General features: G+C 35.7%; 1 protein-coding gene across 1 annotated transcript in view; it reads left to right on the forward strand.

The window, feature by feature from the left end:
- Window positions 1-16742, forward strand: part of ITPR2 (inositol 1,4,5-trisphosphate receptor type 2) — a 545841-nt gene that overhangs the window by 354588 nt on the left and 174511 nt on the right. The window contains exons 38-42 of the mRNA XM_036758879.1: window positions 1240-1342; window positions 2037-2224; window positions 14289-14472; window positions 15242-15498; window positions 16344-16544. Coding sequence (XP_036614774.1) covers window positions 1240-1342; window positions 2037-2224; window positions 14289-14472; window positions 15242-15498; window positions 16344-16544 — 933 coding nt within the window. The remainder of the gene's footprint in view (window positions 1-1239; window positions 1343-2036; window positions 2225-14288; window positions 14473-15241; window positions 15499-16343; window positions 16545-16742) is intronic.

Below are 16742 nucleotides of genomic sequence, written 5' to 3' on the forward strand. Positions count from 1 at the left end.
AGTACAGGTTGGCCTAAGTAGCCTCCGTACGGTTACATGTCAGGTGCTGCAACACTGTTAACAACCCACACTAGCTCTGCCGGCTTCCCTCAAGCCTACAGAAATGCAAGTTGTCATGTAATAAATTGCAAAAAGAATGATAATTTCTAACCATGTGGCTTACACTAAAGTAATTATGTTAGAATGTGTGCCTGGGTCAAAAGTTTACTCCCTACTAGAGAGCACTCAGGCTACAAAGTTATTCTCTCCTCTCCTATCTTCTGGAGGTTGCATCTGTCTTTCTGTAACCAGGTTATGCTAGCTCCAGACTCACCAGTAATCTAGCAGTATGGAAATAAAATATCATTCCAATAAAAAAAAAGAATAACCCATGCAGATCTGGAGTCCTTATCACTGATAAATGGGAAATTAGTTGTTGACTAGTCTTTGGTAAGACTAAGACTTTGGTATTTGGCTTTTCTGTGGTCATATGGTTTATTAAAACAGAGTAAAAAAAATGTCAAATGTTCCCCCAATCCTTTTCTACCTGAAAGAGTAGGAAAGGTCAGGAAGAGGAATTGCATGTTGGGAATCCTCCAGGACTGGCTTTGCAAATAATGGAGAAAGAATGGGGAAATGCTGATGCTGGGTGTCTGACCCTGGTATAATCTCCCCAGCTGATAAGGTTTCACAGCAACTGCCAGTTTAGTCCAGCTGTATGACCATAGACAAATCATTTAACTTGCCTATGAATCTTAGATAATTCTGGAGCATAGAGTGAGAGCTGGAAGAGACCTTTGAAGGCTCCTAGTCTAATCTCATTTTATAGATGGAAAACTGAGCCCCAGTGGGATTCAGTGACTGGCTCAAGGTCACACATGTAGCAATTTGCAGAGCCACATTTTAAATCTAGCTCATCTGACTCCAAATCCAGCATCCTTTCTACTCCGTCATGTTCTATATCTCTAAGTTAGTTTGTCATTTGTAAGAGGATCAACAATTGTTTTATGATGTATAATTTTAGAGGGAATTGTCTAGGGTACTGAGGGGTTAAGTGTCTTGCCCACACAATTAGTATATATCAGAAATGAGACTTAAAACCAGGCTTTACTTAGTCTAAGGCCAGCTTTCTATCCCCTGTGCCATGCTACCTCTTTCCCCCATTTTCTTAAGAATTAATGTCATCACAATATGCTTACATTTCTTACTTTCATTGTTTAAAATAAATAAATAACAGATCTTTCTACCTTTTTTTTTTAGGGGAACACATTAAGGAAAATACTGTTAAATCGTTATTTTAAAGGTGATTATGGGACTGGTGTGAATGGACATCTGTCAGGGACCTACAGCAAAACTGGGCAAGGTAAAAAAATTTTAGAACTGGGAGATAATTCAGTAATTTCTTATATATCTCTTTTTAGAAAATTTGAGGTATATATTAGTATTATTGCTGCTCTATAACATTGACATTGATACTTTTTTAACATGGCATATATCACAATATCTTCATAAGGAATATATATAGTGTGCCAAGAAAAAATCATCCTGTTGAATTGTGGATTCATAAAATAATCAGAACTACTCATAGAGGCTGATGAATTTTTATTATTTTTCTTTTAGTATATTTATTTGAATTGCAGTACCATGATTGGCTTTAATGAAGTCAAATTTTACTTCAGAAAATTATTATTCAAAATGTAACACTTTGAATAATCAGGGATTAAATATGATTTTAACTCACATGCTTTTAGGACCTCGGGCAATGAGCTTAATTCCCTATGCCAAAATTTCTTAATCTGTAGAATGAAAACAACGTTTCCTTATTATTCAGAAAGATTTTTGTGATGAGTAATATTTTCTCTGTGAAACTATTTTTAGTTATTGGATATAGACAGGATGAAACATTTTGTTTTTGAAATTCTATTTTAGTCAGATTTTCTATGTATGTAAGGTAGAATAAGAAAACTTGTTATTAAAAGTTCATAGTTCTTTTTTTTTTAAGATTTTGGAAAGTTGTAATTACTGGCTTTTTAAATCTACATTTCCTCTGCACACAGGAAACTTTTCTGGACAAGATTCAGATAAGACGGGGATATCAGTATCTGATATTCAGTGTCTTTTGGATAAAGAAGGTGCATCTGAACTTGTCATAGATGTTATAGTGAACACCAAAAATGACAAGATTTTTTCTGAAGGAATTTTGCTTGGCATTGCATTGCTTGAAGGAGGAAATACTCAAACACAGGTACTCATCATTTGCATCTTATTCATTATTGTATTTTCATTTCTAATCTAATTGTCTTGGAAAAAAAGAAAAAGTGTCATTTTTCTTTCAGTTCTGTTTTCTTCTTGGTACATAATCTATGTGTTATTTTTATTCTTAGTGTACTTTATTCACTAAAGTTATTTAGATATCTTCCTTCTAAATATTATGCCAGCATTTATTCATCACTTTGGAATATGGCTAGATTTTTTTATTTATAATTATTTTATTTTATTTTTTAAAAATTTATTTTAGTTGTCATCATTTGTTTCCACAAGATTTTGAGTTATAAATTTTCTCCTCATCTCTATCCTCTTCTGCACCCCAAGATGGCATGTATACTGATTACCTCTTCCCCAGTCTGCCCTCCCTTCTATCACCCCACTCCACTCCCCATCCCCATCCCCTTCTCCCTTACTTTCTTGTATGGCCACATAGATTCCTATTCCCCCATTGCCTGTATATATTATTTCCCAGTTGCATGTAAAAACAATTTTTAGACATTTGTTTTTAGAATTTTGAGTTCCACATTCTCTCCCTTCTTCCCTCCCCATCCACCCTCCTTGAGAAGGCAAGCTATTCAATATAGGTTATACATGTATTTTTATGCAAAACACTTCCATAATAGTCATGTTGTGAAAGACTAACTGTATTTCCCTCCATCCTGTCCTGTCCTCCTTTATTCAGTTTTCTCATTTGACACTGTCCCTTTTCAAAAGTGTTTGCTTTTGACTCCCCCCACCAATATGGCTAGATTTCTTACAACATAATGAAAATTTGCCTTTGTCTTTCTGTCACTTCAAATTAAATTTAATCTCATGTACAAAATAGTCATTTCTATAAGCACCCCAAAATCACTGAATTCATTTTTGTAGTTATTTTGATGTCTGTGCAGATGAATGACCGCCAGCAGTTCTGTGGAAAGAGTATTAGATTTAGAGTTCAAATCCTACATCTCCCATTTATTATCTATGTGATCTTAGGCAAATCATTCTCTACGCTCAGTTTCCTCACCTGTTAAATTAGGGGATTCAATTAGATGGCCTCTCAGGTTCATTCCCACTCTAAAGATGTGATCTTTATATAAAAAAATGCACTGAATAATGATATATAGCTTATATACTTCATTATTAGAATTAAGTTTGCAGTCAGTTAAAGAATGGATTTGTCTAAGTTTTCTACCTAGAACGAATGAATTTTTCTTGTGAAATAAATATTTTTGTTGCCATGTTTTATAATTTTCCACATTCTTTTTGTCTTGTGGAAGTGAAATTGTGGGAAATAACATCAGCTTGGTTCACTCTTAAGCACAGGAGGTTGTTTTGATGCCATAGAAAAGTGCAGTATTCTTCCATCCTTCTGCCAGATTCTCCACTGCAGCTTGGCTTTTGCTCATCTCTAATAGGGGAATCTGCTGATCTTGTTCCAGAAGCTGTACTTTCCACTTCAGGGATCCAGGTGGCTTCTGGGAAAACAACCCCAGGCTCCTTGCTACACATACACATCCTGCCCGGGATGATGTTTGTCTCTTTCCTTTCCTCACCCCTGCCCTGCACATCCCATTAGAGCATACTACTGAAGATTGGCAGATGCATGGCCATTATAGAATCTGTTCCCCTGAAACATGGAGTGTAAAAGCAATGATATATTCTGAAGATTTTAAGAACAAGGACATTCACGTTCAGTTAGATGTGCTGAAGAGTAGAACCTAGTAATTTCAACAAATGATACAGACTCTTATTTATTTTCACATGTTTCTCATTTTAGCCAAACAGACTTGCTATCTTTTTCCTAATTTTATCCTATGCATTAATGCTAATTGTCTTCAATATGGGAATGTACTTTCTACAATTCCTTGCCTCTTGCAATTTCCTTTTTTTCCCTTCAAGGCACAAAAAAAGGTGTCATGAATGTTTTCCTAGTTTTTCCAGTTGAAAATCTCTCCTTTAAATTTTCCTTGAGTACATTGCCAAAGCCTCCTCCCACTCCCCACCATGTTATTCTTTTTATTTGTGTGCATGGAATATCACCATTTCCCCCCTCTGCTTCCCCTCTCCCTAGGACATTATAAGCTCCTTGGAGAAAGGAACTGTGCCCTTTTTCACCTTCATATCCTTGGTGCCTAGTCCAATGTTTTGCACATAGTATTAAGTAGGTACTTAGGACAATTTTTGTTGAATTGTTTGTATTTGGCTTGGAGCTTTAGTAGAAACAAGAAAGTACAAAAGTTCTTTCCTTCCTAGAATTATAATAGATTTGGAGTTGGAAGGGACTTTAGAAATCATCTAATTCAGCCTTCTCACTTTATAGATGAGAAAAGTAAATTCCAGACAAGTTATACTGCTTTCCCAAGGCTATTGAGAACAAGTTGTACTGAGCACCATTTTGCAGAGCCAGGATTTGAACCCATAGTGTCTGCCTCCAAATCTAGCACTTTGTCCACTACATTATCCTGCCTCTCATCATTCATAACAGGTTGAGTTTGAAGGTCGTATTGTGGGTGTAGTTAATACAAGCCTTGAATTTGTTTTATCAAACAAGAAAGATGCAGCTTGATGCAGTGGAAAGAGTGATGTGTTAGGATGTGTTCGAATCTTGCCGATGCTTTGTAGCTGCATAACCATGGTCAAATCATCTACTTTTTCTGAAGCTCAGTTTCCTCATCTGTAAAGTGAATGTACTGAACTAGATGACATTTTTTAAACCTCTTCCAACTATAAATCTAAGAACCTATGATCATAATTTCATCTCTAAATCATAATATTTCAGGCTTCTTGCTTCCTTTGTGCTTCAGACTCTGTTGTGTCTCTAGTTCACAGGATTATGGCTTTAGAGCTGGAAGGGACTATAGAGATCATCTGGTCTAAGCCTCTCAAAGTCCACAGAGGTCACACTTGCCTAAGGTCACATAGGGAGTAGGTGTCAGGACCTTAGTATTTGAATACAAGTCATCTATTCCAAATCTATCACTCTTACCATGATGAAGAATTATTATGGAGAAAGGCTAACTTTTATTACCTTAGCTATTCAGTAACACTACATCTGGTCATTGCCTTGGAGAAAGTGAAGGGCAGTAATGACTGTAAAACACCACTGCTTCCTTATTAAAAAAATAAACAAACTTTTCAAATAATTGGTGTTAAAGCATAGATTACATGAAGTAAAGTTTGCTCTGTGAAAGTAACGGGGTTGCTAACCTTTGGTTTGAAAACAGTCCAATTATCCACTGTCTTCAGATATTCAGTCTGGTTCTTTCCAAAGGCGTTGCCTAAGCAAAAGCTGGACCTTTAGAATGGTTTTCTAGTTGATTTTTCCTGGGGCAAAAAGATCTGTGATTAGTCCTTGATAGAAGTATCTCTCTTTGGCATTTCTTCTAGTTATCTTTAGGAATTCTTTAGATTCCCCCTTGGTGGAGGCAGCTGATTTTGAATTTTGTCTGAAAAACGTTTTTGACAAAATACAACACCCATTTCCATTAAAACACTAGAAAACATGGGAAGAAGTAGACCTTTCCTTGTAATGTTAAATAGTACATATCTAAAACAAAGAACTATCATTATTTGTGTAAGAAATAAGCTAGAATCCTTTCCAGTAAATTCAGAGGGGAAACAAAGATGTCCATTGTCATCACCTAGTGTTAGAAATGCTGGCTCAAGCAATAGGATAAGAAAAAGAAATTGAAATAACCATAGGTAAAGAAGAAAGAAAAGTAAAGTTTTTTTTTTTTGCTGATGACATGATGGTGTATATAACCTTAAAGAGTTAACAAAATAACTTAATAATTAATAACTTCAGCAAATTGCAGAATAGAAAATAGGTCCACAAAATCACCAGTATTTCCATATAATACCAATAAACTGAGTAGGAAGACATAGAAAGAAAAATTCCTCTTAAAATTACTACAGAAGGTATGAATACTTGAATACTACATTCTAAGATACACACAAGAACTATATAAATACATCCACAAACAATTGTATACAGAAATAAATGGCTAAATAATTAGAGAATATTTACTACTCATAATTAGGATGAGCAGATACAATAAAAATGATTATACTACCTAAATTAATTAACTTATACAGTGCTATACCAATTAAATGACAGAGGTTTAGTTTATAGAATTAGAAAAAATAATAACAAATTCATATGGAGGAAAAAAGTTAAAGAATCTCAAGAGAAATATTGAAAAGAAATGGGAACAAACAGTGAGGCTCAACAGTTCCTCAGTGGCACAGTGGATAGAGTATCAGACCTAGAGTGGGGAAGACCTGAGTTCAAATGTGTTCTCAGACACTTAATGGCTGTGTGATCCTGGCCACATCACTTAACCCTGTTTGCCTCAGTTTCCTCCCCTCTAAGATAGGGATGATAACAGCACTCATCTTGTAGCATTGTTGTATAATGAGTAAATTGTGGCAAATGAATGTGATGGATTACTACTGAAACAAAAAAAACAGATGATTTGGAAAAACCATAGAAAGACTTATGTGAACTAGAGAGAAGTAAACAGAACCAGAACAATTTATACTATAATATCAATATTATAAAAATGAACAGTTTTGAGGACTTTTATCCACATATAAACAATGAAATGAGCAGAACCAGGAGAACAATTTATATAACAACAATACTGTAAAAACAAAACAAAAAAAAACTTTGAAAGCTGTAAGAACTTTAATTAATACAATGACCATGCTTGATCTCAGAGTATTGATGATGAAACAAGCCATTTATTACAAAGAGGTGATAGAATGAGACATACACAGACAATATATTTTAATATAGCCAATGAGAGAATTTGTTTTCATTGTCTATGCATATTCATCATAAATAGTTTGATTTTCTTTTCTTTTTCTTTCAATGCAGTTGGGACACGAGGGAGAGAAAAAAGATTTCTTTTAATTTAAAGAAATAGAGAGGGGACCTGCTACAGATGTGAAACATTGCATTCACTTCCAGATAAGGTCACTGTATTATTAGTTTTACTTAACTGTTTTACTTTGTGACAAAAGACCTCTCACAAAGGGACATATTACAAAATCTATAAAATCTGTAAATGTTTGTAACATGAAAACAAATAACATTTTAAAAAAGTCTAGTTCTAGTCCCATTTACATTTTTCTGTGATACCTTTTGGATAATTTAATTGAGCATTTATTTAGATTTAACAGTGTATAGCATATTGGGCTGTTCAGTGGGGATACATACATTGACATGAAATAGTTCCTTCCCTTGAGGAGATTGCATTCTACTAGAGACCTGCAGTATGAACACAAGTTGCTGTTAGGTAATTTGAGACAATCAGCACAAAGTAATTTGAGGAGGGGATAGTGTACCAATATTTGGGATGATTCTGGAAGGTTTTATATACAAAATGCTAATTGAGCTGAGCCTTGAATGGAGAGAAAGTGTAAAGCCAATTTGTAAGTAAAAGATCTTTCCTTCTGTTTCAGCAATCCAGCTAGCAGCTGTTGTGGGGGTGAAAGACCAACACAAGCCCAACAACAAGCACGCTACAAAAGCCCAGGTTCTTTTGATCTGCTTTAGTAAGGAAAGCAACATTAAGGGGTTAACAAGCTTATTTTAATTCAGCATACAAATACCATTCACTTAGTTCAGGGGAAAAAGCCAGCACCCTGAACTTCAGAGCGAATACAAACAAATTACAAATATCAACAGAGAGGCCAAATACAATTCATAGTTACCAACATCTAAGTTCAGCCTGGGAGCTCATAACAAGAGCTGGCCCAGGGTCACATGTGCCACCATGGCTGTGGGTAACAGCTCTGAAAAAAAGAAAGCCAACCCCTGGTTTTATATCTTTTTCAGGGTCAAGTGTGAGTCACACATGTGAGTCACCCATGTGACCTAAAATCGTCACAAAGAGGCAACTTAAACCCAGGTGGTCAAAAAGCCTTTGATGTCCCAAACATGTCACTCAAACCCATGTACACTAGGCCCTCCCCTGAGGCAAGGAGGTCACTAAGGACTCCCAATCTAATCAAGGAAACAAAGGCCAACCTCTTCAAGGGCACTTGGTTGAACTGAGTGCTAAGAACCCATTTTGTTTGCCAACACACCCCTCCCATTGAAATAGACCTCTGGTGGGGCCAACAAAGGGAGGGATTAAAGATAGGCCCACACCCTTTCACTAACCAGGTGTGAGGCCCCAGGCTAGTTAGTAGATTAGTTTGCTAGTTTTGGAGAGGTGTGAAGCCCGCAGGGCCCTAAGGAGAGTTGCTGAGACCAGAGCCAATGGTATATGTGCTGAATTCTAGTCAATCAGCTGATGGCTAGGACTGTATCAAAAGAGATCCCAGAGTGGGGAGCAGCAGAAAGGACTGGGAGCAGTGGAGTGGAGAGTGGGAGGATTCAGAAGCAGAGAACTAGCATCAAGAGAGAGTGCAGAGTGGAGAGTGCTGAACAGGAAAGAGTTGCAGAGATCAAGGAACTCAGAATCAGTGGGGCTGCAGGAGAGAGTGCTGAGCAGAGAGTTAGGATTCATGAGTGATCATTTATAGGAAGGCTCCAGCACTGAGGGGAAGTTATGAGATGACTTGGTTCCTTGCTATAATATTTTGTTATAATTTCCTTGTTACTACACTGAGGTAGGCTTACTGATTTTGGAACATTATTACTACTATATCAAATTGGGGGCATTGGTCCTTGATTTTGATTTGCTGGAGTCTAAATAAGTGTCATACTTCCTCTGCCTTCTACCTAGAATGTTCCTTATACTTTGCCATTCTGAACCCCTCAGGCATGTACATGGCCCTCTCCAAGGTCATGAATTTTGCCTTACTACTCAAGGTCATGAATTTTGCCTTACTACTATAGAAAGTTTCTGAGAAGCAGTGGTGATGAGAGATGCATTTTTAGGCATGAAGCACATGCTGCACAAAGGTACTGGCCAGTTTATCTGGAATATAGAGCACATGAAGGAGGCAGAAGGAATGATGTGTATTGCATCTGATAAAAGTGATTAGAGCCAGATAATGGAGAGCTTGAGGTGTTTGTTTCTCATCCTAGTGGTGGTAGCCACTGAAGACTTTAGCATGAGAAAGTGGCATGGTTAGGCCTATACTTTGGGAAGGTAATTTTGGTAGTGGTACGGATAATGGGTTGGAGAGAGGAGAGACTGGAAGCAGTAAGACCCGTTGAGACACTATGAAAATAGTCTAGGCAAGAAGTAATGAGAATCTCAACTGGAGTAGTGATAATGTGAACAGAGGCCAATGTGAGAGGTACTGTGGAAGTAGAACTGACAAGATTTGGCAACTGATTAGATATAAGTGGTTAGGAAGAATCAGTAGAGGGTGCAGTGTGGCATAGAGGAAAAAGCATTGGATTTTTAATTAGAAGACCTTGCCCAGTGTCACCTAACCTCTGTGGGCCTTAATTTCCTTTTCTGTAAAATGGAGATGTACTAGATGATCTTTAGGGTTCCTCTCAACTTAACTCTTGTGATCTTATGACAGGATGTCGCTGTTATATTTCAAATTATGGTACGTGATATAATATCCTTAAAATGAAAAACCACAACATGATGGAAACATTTTTTCAAGTTAGAACAAAATGCTTTGGAAAATAGACTGTCTGTTTTCTAAGGACCAGCATAATTATGAAGAGGCTCATTTTCAGTAGGATGGCCACGAGAAATGGAACCAGAAGCATAGCTGGCATCAATCTTTTCCTCATGGATTTTACTCTGTGAAGGAACCAAACAAGTTCCACTCTCACTCCTACTTGCAGAGGCTGAGGACACCCTGCCTTGGGTAGCTGGGTAGGAGAAAAGGATATGTTGCAGCAGTGGGAGATCTATAGATTGAGGAGAGAAGGTTGAGACAAGTTAATGGGGAGATACAGAAGAGTCTGAACAGACAAAAAGTCCAAAAAGTACATGTTCTTTATCTGGGGTATATGGACCCACAAAGGATATCTTAATAAATTTTGGGGAGTTTGTAAACTTGTGTGGGGAAAATTGAATCTTTAGTTCAATGTAATTGATATTTTTTGTAATTATATTTATTTTATGCATTTTAAAGCTTTATTCTAAGAGGTTCATAGGCTTCGCCAGATTGCCAAAGGGACACAAAATGAAAAATGAAAAAAAGGGAGACAAAATGATACTAAAAGATTAAACATTCATAAGGTAAACCAACAGCAAGATTCATAAGCTAGCCAGTATTGTTGTACGGTGGATAGAGAGCTAATTTTGCCATAAGTTTGGACTGGGTTCAAGTTCCACTTCTTATACATGTTGACTGCGTGACCTTGGGCAATTCACTTAAACTCTCATTGCCCCTTCTACTCTCCAGGAATATAAATTACAAAATAGTTCCTCATCTTCAGTGATATAGGTAGTTTCTTCACCAGGAGCTCCTTAAACAGATGAAGTCAGAATAAGAGGGAGACTCATAAAAACAAAAGAAAAAAGTTAGTAAAATGTTTTAGAAAGACCTCAATCCATCAATCAATCAATCTCAGCCAAACCCCCTAATGAAAAGAAAATTCCATGGATTCCTCAGAAATCATGGAACAACTCCAAAATAATTCAAAATATAAATAAATTTTTTAAAAGAAAATAGGAAGGACATTAGGACAGAGGTCAGCAGTCTCAAAGCATAACAAATGAAGGCAAACAACAGAGTAGCCAAATTAGAATATATCTGTGATGAAGATTCTCTGCCAAAGTAGTAAAGGCAGTGACAGATTTGGAACTCAAAAATATGGAAGTGGTCGAAAATTTGGCAAAAAAGAAACAAAAGATAACTAAGTAAGGACACATGAGTTCTATACTAGCCAAAGAGAATTACCTTGAAGTAAGCCTCATCCATAGGGATCATGAATACTTTCTTCAAGGAAAAAACAACAGAATGCTTTGAACATGGGAAGCACTAAAACAGATCATATTTAATGAACAGGGAATCAGTCAGTTGATACTGGCAAGAGAATCATTCTTGAATCAGCTATCGGTATGCAATTATACCACCAATTTATTAGAGCAAAGATAAAAATTCATAACAAGCTAGAAGAAAGATTAAAATGAGGAAAAGATATGGGATGTAATTAAAAACAAATTCAACCTATTAGGTTATTTATGACAAAAATATGATATGGATGGTGGAAAGAGTAGAAACACCAATTATAATTTCGCATAAAAATTAAACTGATACAAATCAATTGCCATAACTAGGAAACTAAAGGAACCTAAAAACTGTCCTATTAAGCATACATTCAATTTATTTGCTAAGAAGAGAGATATGGAAGTCAAGGAGAATATCGATTTCAAACATAAACTTATTTATAAAATCTTACAGAGAAGGATTGTGCAGGATTATGAGCAGTATTGCCTCATAAAACAAAGGGAAACAACAGAGGGTAAAACCAATTTAAAGAAAACTTGGCAAGAGCCCAGCTATGCAAAGTCATCCTGAGGACATTTCAAGAAGAAACTAAGAGAAGATTAAAAAACGTGAATGAAAGAAAAGAATTGCAAGATTTTTCACCACCAAGTACAGTACCATCACAGTTCAAGATATATTTGTAGAAGATATAGAAATACTGCTGAAGAGTTGGGAAAAAACAACTGAACTAGACCAATTGTATAGAGTGGAGATCTATGCTATATGTGAGGACATCTCAGGGTATCCAAAAGAGTGGAGGATACTAATGACATGGAAAAAAAACTCAGGCATTACTGCCCCCAAAGGGTGACTGAGAAAACATCAGTTACTATGTATTATATACCTGTTTGCTTATTTTTCTATCTTTATATACGAGGGTTTTATGTCACATATGTAACAGGGATGATATTCTACACTATTTAATGAGGATAATACCATATATGGAACTGGGTTTTTGCTTTCCCATCTGTAGCAATCCCATTGATGAGCAAGTAGGTGTCTGTGACAAGGTGGGAGTAGTACCTCTTAAATGCTCTCGGTGACAAATACACCTACCAACTATACCCACAGCCTGCTTTGACTCATTACCATATTAATCCTCTTACATTGTGTTCAAAATATGTTAAGGAGTTTGTTCTACTGTTTCCTTATAAGTTACTAAAAAAAAGTGTTATGTCTTGAATTCATTCCTTAGTTCCAAGTCCATGTTTTTACTTATAAAAACCAGAAAAACTTCCTTCCTATAAACTTTCCTGGGATCACAGATTTAGTTGTAAGCCACACATAGAGATCACTGATTTAACCCTCATTTTACAGATAAAGAAACTGAAACTCTGACTTGTGATTTGCCCAAGGTCATGTAGGGAGCAAAATTGGTCTTGGGTTTCTTCTTCCCTTCTGGCCCCCATCCCTTAGGTCTTTTCAGAGTCTCAGAGTAAAGGAGGAAAAAAAAAAGCTGAATTGGTCTTGTAGCTAACTATTGTGTACTGTGGGATGGAGCAGAAGTGATTTGTCTAGAAGGTTAGTCCACTTCTTTTGAATTCAAGTCCTTTAACCTATCTCTTTTATCTCCTGGCTGCTTCCAGCTATGGGCTGGGTATACAACATTTCTTTTTTCCCCTATCTTTTGCCAGATGTTAAAAGGTTTGGGGAAGCATTAAGTTATTGGATTAGATGTTTTTGAATTTCTTCAATATTTTGATTATTTTTCTTATGCAGTATTTCAAAATTTATATGCCTTATAAAGAGATTAACTGGAGTCTATGGAACGGTTAACCATAAAGCAGAGTTAGGTTGGAAGTTCATCAGTTCCTATCCATCAATTTCTACACTCTGGATCTTGTCTTTTCCTGGAAATATCTTCAGAACCTGGGCCCTCCTTTCCCTGTAACTTCTGACTGCTCCTACAGCCTTTACACTTGGAAGATCCCTCTGCAAGTTTCCCACTACAAACATACCTTCTCCCATTGGTGAATTCCTCCTGAAGCCTCTGTTTTGTGGAAGGGCCTCAGCTGGCTTTCATCCCCCTCAGCATCATTCTTGGCTTCTGTACTTGAAAACTATACCCCTGCCATGTACCTTCACTCTCTCTCCCTGCCATGTGATCGTCCCCCATCAGAATGTAAGATCCTCGAGGTCAGAGATTGTCTGTATTTGTATCACTATTGTTTAGCACAAAGCTTAGCACAAAGTGTTTACTAACTTCCATACAAGTGTCTGTTGTTATTGAGATACCACTCTGTGCCCTGTATTCTTCCCCCTCCGCCCCCCGGAATACTATACTTTGCCACCCATGTGCTTAATATTCTCATAATCCCTTTCGTCTGGAATGTTATCCTTGCTCCTCTTCTCTGGATGAATTTCTAGTCTTTCTTTAAAGTCTAATTCAGATGTCTCCTCCTCCATGAAGCTTTCTTGATTCTACCTGTCAGTAATGACCTTTTCTCTTCTTAGACTTCACATAATATAAAAAACAAACAACGCTTCAACCCTTTTTAATTCACAGATCATGCATTATTGTGTGTTTTAGTTGTCTTTATATGTCCCTGTCCCATTAAACTTTATGTTTCATGAGGACAGGGACTATGTTGTATCAAAAATTTATCTCTCTCCTAACACCAGACCTTTGAAAGAACCTTTTGAAAAAGAGGAATCATCTATACACATATCCCAGGGTTGACATGATAGTAAGGCTTCAGTGTGTAATAAATACTTAACAAATTCTTTTTGGTTAAGATAATTAGGAAAACATAACGATGAATTTTATAGGATGTGAATCATTTTTATTGTATATAACTTTGTATGATGCCCTTGACAATCTTTTAAACACAAATTTATGGTTGTAAATGAAAAAAGGTGAAAAGAAAACCCTAAATACATGCTATCAGTAATAATATAATTATTAGCAATATAATTGGATAGAAAGTAGATAGCAATATAATATATAATTAGCAACATAATTAGCAAGTAAATATAAGATGTTAGTAGTATTTACCCTGGCAAAAACCTGTCACTTTGTAATACAATCATTGCCAGTATCTGATATGTATGGTTTTCTCTTCAATGCTTTTGGTATAAGAATGAAACACTAAGTATTTCTCCTAAAATATATATATATATATATATTTTTCTGGCAGTATTCTTCTTACCAGCAACTGCATGAACAAAAAAAATCTGAAAAGTTTTTTAAAGTCTTATATGACCATATGAAGGCTGCCCAGAAAGAGATACGGTCAACTGTGACGGTGAATACCATAGATTTAGGCAGCAAGAAGAAGGATGATGACAGTGATCTAATAGCGTCTAGTCCAAGAATGAGAGGTAAAGATGGGTTTAGTAATGGTATATTATAATAATATAATTGTGTGTGTGTGTGTGTGTGTGTGTGTGTGTGTGTGTGTGTGTCTATTGGGGGGAACAGGAGAAGGGAATAATTGTATTTAAGGAGGGGAGAGAATGAGAGCTCTTGGGCTACCTATTCTACAATCAAGAATATTCAAAGTTGAGTCATTATACTCCTGAAATGCATACTTGAATTAGTTCTATGGAGCTAAATTTGAGAAAAGAAACCATCATCATATATACTAGTGACAGGAACATATAGTGACAGGAACATATTGAAATATAAATAATATGTGCCATATTTCAAATAATAATTTTATAATCAGCTCAAATTTAAACATCCACTTAATAAAGCTGTTTTTGAAAGTCAGATTTTCTTGGGTTTTTGAACAGTGATTATGATTTCTACACTGTACTAAAAAGGTTTTTGTTATTTGAGGTGATATGGAGGAAGGAAATGATATTAAAAACAAAAAAATTCATGTTTTGAAGTTTGCCACATTTTATTGCTCTGTTTATTTTTATATCTTTGCTAACATAAAAAACATGGGAATGTTGAGCCTTTTGCAACTTGGAGAACCTATAGTTTATGATCATAATTTGTGTTCCATTTGAATTTCAATTGATTTTTGTTTTTGAAGAAGACTTAGGTACCATGATAATTTCCTTATTTTTAAAATGTTTTTCTCTTTTCAATATGCAAGGTGAAATTATCCCAATAAGAATAAGAGAATTATTTTGTTTTCAGTAAGAGATCCATCTATGCATTTAAAAGAGGGAATGAAAGGGCAGTTAACAGAAGCATCTTCAGCAACATCCAAAGCATACTGTGTATATCGAAGAGAAATGGATCCAGAAATAGATCTCATGTGCACAGGAACAGATGCTGGAAATACAGATGAAAAGTGTGCTGATGAAGTAACGATGACCCCTACTATTGCAATCATGCAACCGATTCTGAGATTTCTTCAACTACTTTGTGAGAATCACAACCGAGAATTACAGGTATGATGTCCTATGATCTAAACCAATAAATGGATTGTGTTTTGCTTTTAAAATCTTAGACTAAAATATACAGTTTTACTAATTTAAACATGAGTAAAAACTGGAAAGAACCTGATCCAGCTTGTTTATGTTGAGAAAAGAGAGAACGCTTCCATGATGAAGCAGTATGAATGGTTTCCCTTTAGGTAGGAGTGAAGAGAAGGGACCTAAAAATGAGGACTTTTAAAAAATAAATTAGTAAAAACAACTGTCAGTAGTGCAATTCCTTTTCTTTAACCTAGATCAGAACTAATTTAGCCAAATTTTTTAGAGGAATTTTAAATATTTTGGCAGAATCCATAAATTCAGGCTGAAGGCAATTTGGAGATATTTAATATCCTCTGCAATAAAGAAGGGGGGCAGGGAAATTTCAGAGCAAAATAGATGAAACTAAACCTATTTTTTCTACCAGTAAATGCTATCTAATAGACATGTCTAATAATAGATAATTTTTATTTAATATTTTAGAGGAAAAAATATTGCTAGCACTAGAATTTTCTCATGGAACCCACATCAAGCAGAACATTGCTGGGAAATTCTGGCCTGGAAATATCTCTTTAAAACTATGTTCTCTGTAAATTTTGGAAATAGTGACATTTAGAAATACTTATTCTAAGAGTATTAGTAGGATTAAACAACATTTGAGGCAAAACTTTGTAGAAATCTAATATATTTGGATACTCCTGAATAATTAGCCATTTGATATAGCTTTGCTGTGTTGTTGCTTTTTGAGATAAATAGAATGTGGAGAAATGAAAATGAATGACAGTGATTCTTTTTACTCATTTGTATTACTTTGATTTCAGAACTTCTTGAGGAATCAAAACAACAAAACCAATTATAATCTTGTTTGTGAGACTCTTCAGTTCTTAGACTGCATTTGTGGAAGTACAACTGGAGGGCTAGGTCTGTTGGGGTTGTATATCAATGAGAGGAATGTCGCTCTAGTGAACCAGACCCTGGAGAGTTTAACTGAATATTGCCAAGGACCATGCCATGAGAATCAGGTAACTATAAAATATAGCCCCAAGCTCAAAAGAATTTATGATTGAGTTGTGAGCTAAAGAAGCAAGTTACTGAACAAATTAGTTATTTGTATACTTTTAAAAGTGATTTTTCTTTCCCTTGGCCTCATCAGACTTTCCCCCTTTCCTATCTGAACATGCAAATACTGAATTATAGACAAATGAATACTTTACCATATT

This window comes from Trichosurus vulpecula, chromosome 5 (assembly GCF_011100635.1).
Source record: "Trichosurus vulpecula isolate mTriVul1 chromosome 5, mTriVul1.pri, whole genome shotgun sequence".
NCBI lineage: Eukaryota > Metazoa > Chordata > Mammalia > Diprotodontia > Phalangeridae > Trichosurus > Trichosurus vulpecula.